The 12,031-nt window shown below is 38.7% G+C and overlaps 1 protein-coding gene across 1 annotated transcript in view; it reads right to left on the reverse strand.

Moving 5' to 3' along the window:
• EPHA4 (EPH receptor A4) overlaps nt 1-12,031 on the reverse strand; it is a 143,381-nt gene that overhangs the window by 9,248 nt on the left and 122,102 nt on the right. Inside the window, exons 9-13 of the mRNA XM_012642583.1 lie at nt 7,345-7,403; nt 5,329-5,442; nt 4,636-4,821; nt 635-696; nt 2-182 (exon numbers count right to left, since the gene is read on the reverse strand). Coding sequence (XP_012498037.1) covers nt 2-182; nt 635-696; nt 4,636-4,821; nt 5,329-5,442; nt 7,345-7,403 — 602 coding nt within the window. The remainder of the gene's footprint in view (nt 1; nt 183-634; nt 697-4,635; nt 4,822-5,328; nt 5,443-7,344; nt 7,404-12,031) is intronic.

A 12,031-nucleotide genomic window follows, 5' to 3' on the forward strand; every position in this document is an offset into this window, starting at 1 on the left:
TCCTCGAGCACTCGGGACATGCCAAAATCAGACACTTTGCAGACCAAGTTGCTATTAACCAGGATGTTCCGTGCAGCGAGATCACGATGCACATAGCTCATATCAGATAAATACTTCATTCCAGACCCAATGCCACGAAGCATGCCCACCAGCTGAATGACTGTAAATCTGCCATCATTCTTCTGCAGAGGAAAGGAGTAAGGAACAGTCCTATTAGTGTTAGGCCAAATTAATTATCACCAACCATTTATTACTTGAATCTTTTTTGATATCTGTATCCGGTATGCAATGAAACTCAACATTATTTCCGGGCCTTTCTGACCAAAGTCACTAATTCACTAGTAGAGTGTACTCTGGAAACTGGGTTTGCTTCCTGTGATAGATGGAAATTATCCAACTGTAATGAATCTATGGCTCAAATAGCTCCACGATTCAAGAATAAATCAAATACTACCCTCACTGAACATGGATTATTTAATAGCCTTAAAAATCACATAATTCTCCATTTCTCCTCTTTCTTCCTTCGCCCCATTAAAAAAGTCTATGAATACCACCAAACAGAATGGATACAAGGAATCTGCTACAGTTTTCTAAACACCAACATTCTTGGGTTTAATATAAAGTAGTCACGTACCCTGAGGAATGCATCCAAAGAGCCATTCTCCATGTACTCTGTTATGATCATTACTGGTTTACCTAGAGTTTTCAGAAAGAAAAACACAAACCCTTGATGAGCACTGCAGTTAATGAGATAAAAATGGGCTGCGCACAATTTTACTGCCAAGACACCTGTCTTGTGCGATCTAATTTAATTAAAACAAGCCAAGCTTATGCCTCAGCTGTGGGGAGCTAGGAATGAAATATTAAAAGGAGGAGTAGGTTTAAGTCCCATCTGGAAGGTTAACCCTTTGGGTGGCTTGTTGACAAGGTCTTTAACTAAAGTGGCCTCTGGTATCCAGGGACCACATGAATGGATAATTGCTCTCTCAAGCAAAGGGGAAAACGATAAATGGGAAGGCCTGTTTAAACAAGAAAAAATCTTTAGGATAATTAATTTATTTTGTCCCCAGAAGAGCCACTTGTGCTATGTTAAAGAAGTCAATGGACAGAGAAACTTTTTTCTTTATTTAGAGAAATCCAAGTTTCAGGGAGCAGTAGCTATGCTGGATATTTCATTACTTAGACACATCTTAAAAGTCAAGCATGCACAACATAAACTGAAAAATTTCTTTCCCCTTGTGTTGCTCGGGTCAGGGCTGTATTCTTTCTCTTCCCCTTCCCTACATGTGAATAAATTTATTCTATTTGCTTCCTTCAACTACCCACTTCAAAAAACAAACAAAAAACCAAAACTGTCACAGAAAAGGTTCAGTGAATTCTTTCATCTAAGACAGGAATTTAAATTCAGTACTAGAGCAATCTGTTCCCCCTCCCTTTTTTTAGCAAAGAAATCAAAATGATTTTAAGGTCTGGGAGGAGTGGGGTAGAAACGATATTTTCATTTCACTTTAGTTCTCTTTCTGAGGACCTTAGGAAATAGAATGATTCTTCAGTTTCTTAATCATTGGCAATGGACTCAAGGTCTGAAATTCCTTCTTTCCACAGGGTATTGTTGGAGGTTGGAGAATGGTAATCCTCAATTTTTCTACTAAGGACAAGGTAAAAGAGTAAAGAGTCTGTGAAAGATTCCGTTGGAAGAAAATAACATGTCTGTTTGATACATCAAAAATATTCACACTTCTATTGCCGCCCTTGTTTGGTCTTAGATATGCAGTCAGGAAAAATAGGCTGAGATATTTCACCGCTAAAAAGAACTCATAATTATTCTAAACTAATACATTTTCCAATCAAAGACCCTGTCAGCTTATAATTTCTGGAGCGTGGAAAGGGGAAATGTCATCACTTTAAAGGCAACAATTTTGAAGAGCAGAAGTTTTAATTTCAATGAAGTCCAATTTATCAATGTGTTCTTCAATTGTGTTTTTGATGGTGCATCTTAGAAATCTTTTGGAGGCAAACATTTTGGACTAGAAAACAATGCCATGGAGATTTTATTTTTAAGTGAGAAATGAAAGCTAGCAGACAAAATAGGAATCTTGGTACAGACCAAAGGACTGATAAAACCACTTCCAGTCCTTTCCCTTGGCTGGAGGGGGTGATACCTGGACATCTTTGGATCTTCCATTAGTAGAAATAGGAAGCGCTTAGTTCTCAGATTCATTTACCCTCTACATCTGCAACCACAGTCTTCGGGCAGAACAAATACATCTAAATGAGTTTTAATCAACCTGCCTCCATCAAAAGATCCTTTGTCAACTAATGAGAAAGGGCAGCCTCTCTTGGTCATCCATTAACACCTACTTCCATTTCACCAGATTCCTCCAGAGCGTGGAGAAAAGAGCAGAAGATCTAAAAGAGTGGGGTAGTGGGCAGAATTTATGGTCCTCCTGTCAATTTTGAAAAGTTACTCAAGTAACTGCTGGTAATGAATTCACACTCTTCCATTCTACCCTTTCACCCTCGCACCTCCCTAGTCCCACTCTTGGCACCATCTTCCCAATTTGTCTGCATTCCTTTCTTCTGTTTATTAAAAGTATCCATTTGTCAGAATCTTTTATGAGCTCTACAAGAGGAGTATAGATGAAGTCTCCATAAGCAGAGGAGCTTGTAAAATGGGCCTGGGCCAGGCCTGTGGGCAGAGGGGGTTCCTTCCCTGCAACAGGCAGGGATGCAGTGGGGAGGGATGGGGAGGGGGAAGGGGATCTGCTGGGGTGGAAATGTTAAATCATTTTAATTCAGTGACAACTGCATTATGCAAATGCATCCAGTCGTTTATAACAGTTACAGCTGTAATAGCTATGGGTTTTAGAGGCGCGGTGGGGCTTTAATACAAAGATCCCCTGTTTCTTCTCTCTTCTGCAGAGGTGCTATGAAAATCACTGTCTGCGGCAGGAAAAACACCCTAAGCTGAACAGAGCCTCCTTTTTAGAAAATGGACCTGCAAAAGTGTTTAAAGGGAATGTTATCTTTTAATTAAAGTAGAGAAGGGCTCTGGGCAGCCCTGAAGGCCACAGGCAACAGAAAAATATCCTGTCTGTAAAACTAATCTTAAAAAGCAAATAGAGCTACTCTACGCTAATTACAGCCTTCACCTTAGGCAGAAAATTATATGTCCTTAACACCAAGGTGCGTTTTTTTGAAAGATTCTGAAGATTGGGAAAGATGTACCTCTTAAGACATAATAACAGTAGTGAATACTTGAGAGGTTTTTTTTTTTTTAATTTGCTATTATGCTAACCACTCTAAATATTCTATTTCATTCCAAAATAACTTTATAAGACAAGTTCTATTTTTAATTTCCATATTACAGATGAGAAAACTGAACCAGAAAGGTTGAGCAACTAGTTAAGGTCACGTGCTTTAGTATTACAGCAGTAGAGCCAGTAGGCAGGTCTTTGATCCCTAGTCCAGTGGTCCTCAAAGTGTGACCCCTGGGCTTGCGGCATTGGCTTGTGCTGTGGTGAGCCCTTTAGAAATGCCACCTCATGGGCCCCACCCCACCTGCTGAATCAGACTTCTGGGAATGGGGCCCAGAAAACTGTCCTAATAAGGTTTTCCAGAAGATTCTTATATATGTTTAAATTTGAGGACCTCTAAACTAAACTTCCACTTAAACTTGTTAGGAACCTCCTGATTTCCTCTTCCTAACGATTTTGTGCCTTGGGTCCTACTAGCCCTCTGCTTAGACCTAATGTCTTCATTTTCCTCTTTAACTTATCGTCCCCCGGCCACTTCACCCACGCTGCATGTGTTGATTGAAGATGCTTTACACAGACACCTCAGATCAAATAAGAGAGGCCTTGGCCTTCCAGGAGACATAGCCCCAGGCTTACACGATCCCTGACTTGTAGTAACTGTAGTAGGTACTATGGCTTCTGGAACACAGCCATCTCACACAGTGACTGCTCCAGCTGCACTGTCTGTGTGGCACTTTATAAGTTGGTCTTCGCCAGCTTTACAGATGTATTCAGGGTTTGCTTCGCAAAATGCATCTGTTGAGCTGTGTTGTATTTTAACTGAAGCATGGTTCACAGGCTCAGCGAATGCTAATGGACTAAAAAAAAGGAAAGTTCAACCAGGTGTTACTGTAAATAGGTGCTGAACTGCAACAGCCATAAATCAGGCAGAGCAGACAAGCAAATCCCCCAAAATAATAAAGATTCCCAAGATTCACTCTCTGCATCTGGAATTGAAGCCTCCAGTACAAGGTGTGGTGAGGTTTTGTTGTGCTATATGTGAAAAGTACTTAAAATTTATTTTGCCTACCATCTGCTTGTGCCTACCCTGTGACAACCAGTTTGGCCTAGCAAAGATTTAAAAGATGGCATGGCATACCAAAAATCTGCAATATTAATTTCCCTAAAATCTCACACAAGCTGCCTTGGAGACAGGGTATCAGCCGAAACCATAGACCCATTTAGAGCTGACTACAAGATTAATGACTTGTCCTGCACTGATTTCCTCCTATTAGCAATCAGTGGGTCTGCTCCATCTGTCATTTCCCTGGAAAGAAAATGTGTGTTTAATTTCCCAATAACTTCTAGGTTGGCTTTGTAAAGGGAGTGACCCACGTACATTTTGTGACCACGCCTTCCAAGTGAATGATGTTTGGGTGGTCAAACTGTCCCATGATGCTAGCTTCACTCAGGAAGTCTCTCCTCTGTTTGTCTGTATAACCAGCCTTCAGAGTCTTGATGGCCACACAGATCTCTCTCTTGCCAGGCACTTTGAGACGCCCACTGCATACTTCACCAAATTCACCTTTGGGAGAGAAAAGAAATCTACAATGGACCAGAAGCACACTCAAGATGAAAGAGTAATAGCTAACATTTGTTGAGTGTTTGGTACATGCCAGGCCCTGTGCTAGTGCTTTCCATAGATTATTTCGCTTAATTCTTCCCACAACCCTGAGGTAGGTGCTGTCATTAGCTCCATTTTATCAGAGACAACTAAGGCTTAATGAAGAAACCTGCCTAAAGTCTTACAGTTACTAAGACACAGAGTGAAAATTTTGAATGCAATCAATCTGACTTCAGATCACACATGCTTATTCATTACATTTTTCCTAAGAATAAAAATCAAATTTTGCCCCAGAGTCCTTTATAGCACACTGCATTTTATACTTCAAATAAGGGAATTTCATGTACACAGATATTAACATATATACATATACTACACTCATACATATATATATTAAATAATTCATATACATATATATTTAACATCTACCAAGAAAATAGACTCATTCACATATAATCAGATACTTACCAACTCCTATAACTTTTTCAATCTTAATGCAGGATGCGTCGATTTCTTTGGCAAATTCTCGAACTGCTTGGTTGGGATCTTCATATGTAAAGGGATCCACGTAAGTTCTAACACCTAAGTGATAAAGATGTGATAGGTTGGCTGAACACTTCTCAGGAACCACTAATACACGTAAATAATCTAGGTCTAAAAATACTTAGCACCAGAAAAGTTGGGTTAGCTGCACAGTCTTGACATAGGAAAATGGTTAAATTCTCACTCTGGTTTTCATTAGTAGGTAAACAAAGAGTTGTTAGCTACTTAAGAGGCTGCAGCTCTACTGACTTCCTGGAATGTCTTCACACTTCAAGGACAAGATTTGAAAAACAACCCATCCCAAGGAGGAAAAGAGAGTCTCTATAAGGAAATTTGGAATGTGTCAGCTGAATGCTATTGTCCCAAGCAGTTGCTCATAGTTCCTTTGTCCTTACACTAAGTCTTACCTACCACTTTCAGCTATCCTTCCCGGGGGAAGATAATAGCAACTTTTTTTTTTTTTCAATTGGCCCTGTCTACATAGTGTCACATTTTGCCCAATATCTGGACCAACTAAATATGTGACTGGATTAACAAACTGTGATTAAACCAAGGTTATTATAGATAAGAGGGATAATATCAGCTAGTTGATTTGGGAATATAGACTCTGGATTGGGCCTCAACCTCTATTCTGTTTTGGAAAGAAGGTGTTATAAGCAAAGATATCCAAATTCGCCTGGAAGCTTCAGTGGAGATAACTGTTGAAACCTAATTGCGAATAGTTTGGACACCAGGAGTGTAATTCAGACATATCTCATACTCACTTGCAAACTACATTCTGAATATGAGTTCAGAGGCAGCCCAGTGACAGACATTCAGGCCAAGAGGAAGAAGACATTATGAGAGTTTTCTCCTGCATTTGCACCTCTCCCTCCTTGAGCTTCTGGGGCATTGGGACACGGAGAGAATGTAGGGCAGCAATTGGCCCAGTCCCTCTAATTTCCCAAGCCTGATAGTTTTGTCCTCATCTCAGCATCTGCCGTTAGGAATAACCTACTTAAATCAGCATTTTCTTGCTACTTATTTTTAATACGTCGTTTCTGTTTTTAAACACATATACCATGTGAAAACTTTTAAAAATATGCCTTAAGAAAGGAAACAAGGTGAACAAATGGAAAGTTGTCAGACATTCCATAGCCCCCATCAATTTCTATGCTCTAGCCAAGAAAATCTTCCTCAAGACAGTTCTCTGTTACTCCCAGTCTCTGTCTTCCTTCCACTTTCCTGCACTAACGTTGAGTGACTAGCAGCATGTGTCTATTTAAATGCAAATAAGTTAAAATTAAATTGAATTTAAATATCACTTCCTCATTCACGTTAGCACATGTGGTTATTGGCTAATGTAGTGGACGCTGAAGATCTAGGACAATGTCTTCATCTCTGAAAGTTCTATTGGATGGTGTTCCTGGTCAGTCATCAGCACTGTCCAATTGAAAGTCTTCTATCTTGCTTAAAGAATTCGAGAGCCACTTTGAATTTATTCTTTGAACCCATTTGGAACATCAAAGTAACTAGAATCCACTAAAAATTATTGACAGTCACAAATTCTATAACACATACAGCTGTTCTTTGGGAAGTAGTAATTACTCTTCAATTTCCTATTCTTTACCTCCTTCTAGGAGCTTCTAGGAGAAGAATTACCTGTTAAATCTTGCTACCCAACTATGAGAATAACCCAGCTAGCCCAAGGCTTTTTCAGGATCGAGGATAAAATAATGAAAAGGAAGAATCTAAAAGAACTTCCCCACCCACCCCCATCTTTAATCTCATTTGAAATAATCTCAAATCACCCATTTCACTTTGATACCCTTGCAGTACATTATTTGAATAAGGAATATGTAATATAATATTAATAGCCACATTAATGTTATTTAGACCTTTCTAAACTAGAAAATATGAGACCTACTCTAAAAATAAAAATTTTAATCCAATTATTAGTACCTTGATTCAAATGTTTCTCTTCATCCGCTTCTTGTTTTGCTTTACTGTATTTACTCCGTCTGTTAAAAAATTTTTTTAAAAAGCAAAATTATTTTCCTCCAACACAAAAGCTGTAACACAAGCCATGGGACAAGTTCTTTGCTACCATAATGTAAGTCAGGCAGATACACTATGCACATTTCAAGATGAGAAACTGAAACTTACAAGAGGTGAAATATTAATAACAAGGTAAATAATTTGTCACCTGGGTGGTGAGTCATGGTTTCAGGCCCAAGCACTCATAGTCCAGAGTTTCAGCTCTTGACCACAATTTTAAATTGAGGTGTCTTACAATAGATAAAGCAAATATTTTTTAAGTATAATTTCAAATTCCCAGAGGAAATTTATTTTATTGAAAGATAAGTTTATTGGCTAGTTTATCCACACACACACACACACACACACACACACACACACACACTTAATTAAAAGAAGTTCCCATGGATAATTCTGCATAAGTCAAATGGCAATAATGTTCAGTGTGTGATGCCTAATAGTAAGTCCTATTGCTATAACCGTGATAGCCACTACCACAAAACTCATTATCATATCACATGATATTCTTGAAACAACAGTTTTGTGGTTACTGGTTTCAGCTGCTGCACACAAATTCCTAAATTATTAATAAAAATTTAGAAAGTAAATATTTGCTTTGTATTGGATTACATTCCTTAGGATTTTGTAAAAAACTAGTAAGAGTAAAAATGAGAAGTTTTTATTTGCTTTACCTAATTGTCTTTCAATAAAATAGCGTATGGGCTCAAAGTTGGCATTCTGCTCCTATGTCTTGTTGGAGTGATATCTGACTCTGTTTTAAAGCTTTGGGAATTAGAAATCTTTAGTACATGTAAATCTGGAATCAGGGATACATACACACACACATCTATCACTTATATAAATGGGAAAATGAACTCAAGCCTTGGGAATTAAAAATCTTGAATATATACAATTCTTGAATCAGGAGGATATATATTACTTAAAGGAATTGGAGAATCAACTCAGTTTATATTACAGCTGTCTAAGTTTAAGAAGTTGAGACCAAATTAGTGAATAAAATGTATATATTTATGTTTCTGTGAAAAATGTAAAATGTACAATCATCTTGAGTTATCTTAGAGCTTCAAAGACAAGTTAAGCCAAGGCTCTTACAGAAGAGGAAACTGAGGCTCTGAGGTGAGAAAAGATTTCCCCAAGGCCAAAGAGTGTCTTGGCAGTGTGGCCAGAATCTGACACTCTAACTCCTGAACTTCCAGCAGGTAGAAAGGCCAGAGGACCATGTAAAAGAGAAAACAACAGAGAACCCACAGGAGCCAGGTAGTGCCACCAGCCAGGCAGCCCAACTAGGGTCATGTGTTCAAAGCTTCCCTCCCACATTCCTCTAATTGTCAGCAGTGTAGGAACCAGGCAATCAGACCCTCAGAACCCGCAGATGTTTCTCTGTGTGGATAATTCCCTTGCAAGTAATAATACCTTGCACTTTCACACTGCATTTAACTTTTCAAAGTGTTCTCATCAAATATATTATCTCCTCCCTGAAATGTTTGCAAAGCAGGAACCAGCTTAGCAAAATAAGAGACCCCAGTTAATACAGTTAACTGTGAAGTGTGTATTTCAGTCCCAAATCATAGCTTGCATTTTCCTTTGCATTTAATTTGTGAAAGGGCCTTCAAAGGGTCTATTATTTAATTGCATCTTCACAGTAACCCTATGAAAGCAATCAGGTGGATAGACACACACTCAGTTTCATTGTACAGATGGGGACGTAGAGCCAGAGGGGCAAGTGATTCATACACGTACCTTCTTAGCAAGTACAGGATTTTGTGAGCCTTAATCTAGCCCACAACTTCACAGTGACTCTCATAGTGTAGATTAGTTACACAAGGATACCCGATAAGAGTTAATTGTGAGTAATATTACATTTTATATCAGTAAATCCACTTAAATTGAATTCAACTGCTCTTAAACTCCATTGCTTCATCAAAGAAATTAAACAGGTTTAAATACCCTGAAACTAAACAACTTTCTACAAAACACAGAGTCCTCTGCAATCCTCCCTTCACCCCCCTTTTCTCCCCTCTTTTAAAGGAAATGTAAGAGTGTTAGGTCAGGGACTGCTAAAATAACATTTTATGTCAGGAAGATGCCACTGCTGGGTCCCCAGGGTGTGATAGGGTCCTGCCAGCCTGAGAGATTGTGTCTTATCAGAGCTCCTAAAAGCATTATCTAAAATTACAAGCATATCTTTTAAACCACTTAAGATCTAGAATACTGATTGGAATTTTTTTTCTTTAAAGAAGGAAAAAAAAAAGATGCATAGAGCTGGAGAGCTTTGGTACCAACTTCAAATTGTCAGTGAGTTAGTGAAAAAGGTGGCACACGCCATAGAAACACGTGTCCTGAAGCTGCCCAGGAGTGTGGTTATCTGTTTGACATCAAGCACATTCATTCAATATGTGCAAAGCCAGAGGAAATACAAAATGGCAGGGGTCATTAATTACAAGGCTGACACGCCCATCCCTGCCTCAGACTTCTAAACACAGAAGGAGGAATTAAATTAGTGATAAAGGGGTATTTTTAAAGAGTCTTCTTTACTTGGAGTGTTATTTGGAGAAGACCCTACAAGAGGTCAGGGAATGCCGAAAAAGAAACACGAGGATTACTGTTCAAAGGCTAATTATAGCCTATTTGCTTTTTAATAATACCTTGAAAACAAAAATGCCTATGTCCCTCTCTACCTTTGCCACCTGAGGGTCCTTTCTCCTTGGCTCAGGGTAGGACAATGTGGCCCGTTATTGTCCCAAGAAAGAAAGCCCATTGAAGCTCACTGTTGGGTCAGCCCGCCCGGAGGAAACCGCACAGCCTTAGGAAGTGCTAACTCTAAATTAACATGGGAGGATCACCTGAATGGCCGAAGGAAATCTTTGTTGAAGATTTTCTAATTATGGAGACATGGACAAGCTGATTAAAAGAGGAAGAAGGAGGAGTGGTTTGTTAGCAAATGCTCCAGAAGGAAACATGGAACCTTTCAACCGCAGGAGTTATAGAAAAAGGTGAAACTTTGAAAGACTGTGAGCTGAGCCCTCCCCAGGTCCAAGGGACATGGTAATAAAGGTATTAACCCACATTGTTGGGGAACAGCAGGAGCCCTCCCAACCCATGGTCCTTGCTGGCACCTTGACTATTCAATAAAACAAACAGAACAGAGATGAGAGAGCATGGCAGGGGCACAGCATAAACCCTGCTTTTATTAAAGTACTAACTCCCCTGATTAAGTGGACAGATTTGATTGATGTGGTTCACTGTTCTGAAGCTAATTAGTAAAAGGTAAGTAATTATTCAGCTGAAGTGCATATTAAAGAAGATAAAGCAATGTAATGACCAGCATGGCTCCAGGAGGACCCTTCCCAGTGTTGAAACGGCATCACCCGTGAAGATTCATAGAAGCCATCCTTCTTTTTCCCCTTCCTTAAGCTGTCGTTGTTCTTGCATCAAATGATGTCTAAATGTTCTTCACGAGCAACATTTTGAAGTGGTTGGAATTGAACCATACAATTGCATGCAAGTTGTTTAGAAATGTTCCCGAGGTACCATCTGCCCCCTAATTGTGTGAATTTACATGACTTCATCAGAGCCGATTTAGGCTAACATTTAAGTGTATTCATTCTTATGTGATCATAATATTCCATGGAAGAAAATTGGAGCACCAGGGAAGATAGATACAGGCTGAACAATAACTGTTATAGCATTATGTGAACTCTTAGTTCCAAAGTGGAAAATCTTCACTTTCAATAAGAAGACAAAACAAACTTGCAAACTCTGACTGTATATCGTGCATTGGACTTGCACATTAATTCAACAAATCTTACCAACATCACTAAGAGACTCTTGAAATTTTGGTTCAGTAGAACTGCCAATGTCAGCTTTTTATGTAGGTCAATTTTTTCAGTTAAGAAGATATGAAAATAATATATGCCAGTATTGGCAGTTAGGAGAGTTGGACTCCTGTCCTGATCAGCCAACTAACTAGCTGTGAGATCTTGGTTTATTTCATTGTTTGACCTCTTCAGGCCTCCAGTATCTAATAGTAAATTTTGCCTTAGCCACTTCATTGTTTTTCTTAAAATCAATTCACTTCTTTCCCTTATTCAGATAAAAGGGGGTGCTTTATAACATAAAAACCCAGTATCACTGGTAATCATTAGAAAGACAGAATTAAAGCAGCATATGCCCTGTTATCAGTTAATACTTTCTCCTGATCACCAAATTTTCCATTAATAATTAGGGACACTTATTGTATTGTAGTCCTCAAGATTGTTTCTCATATTTGAACAATAAAATACAATTTGGGGGAAACGAACTAGCTTAAAACAATCTGAATCAATACTAGTTTGGGATGGTTTTGAAGATAACCTGATGAAATCATTAATATAAAAGGGGAGGAGATGTCTGAGAAATTTAACACAGATTTAATCATTAGTACTGAAGGTTATGACCTTACAATTGCATTTTATTATGTCATTGTTAACAGTCCTTTTAAACATCACTTTAAAAGGCAATAAAGAAAGTGGTTACACTGTGGAGATCACAAATATATAAATATATAAAAGGAAGAAATGGTGCCTTGCTGCTAAAAGAATGTGTACATGCG

This window comes from Propithecus coquereli, unplaced genomic scaffold (assembly GCF_000956105.1).
Source record: "Propithecus coquereli isolate 6110/MARCELLA unplaced genomic scaffold, Pcoq_1.0 Scaffold18, whole genome shotgun sequence".
NCBI classification, from domain to species: Eukaryota; Metazoa; Chordata; class Mammalia; order Primates; family Indriidae; genus Propithecus; species Propithecus coquereli.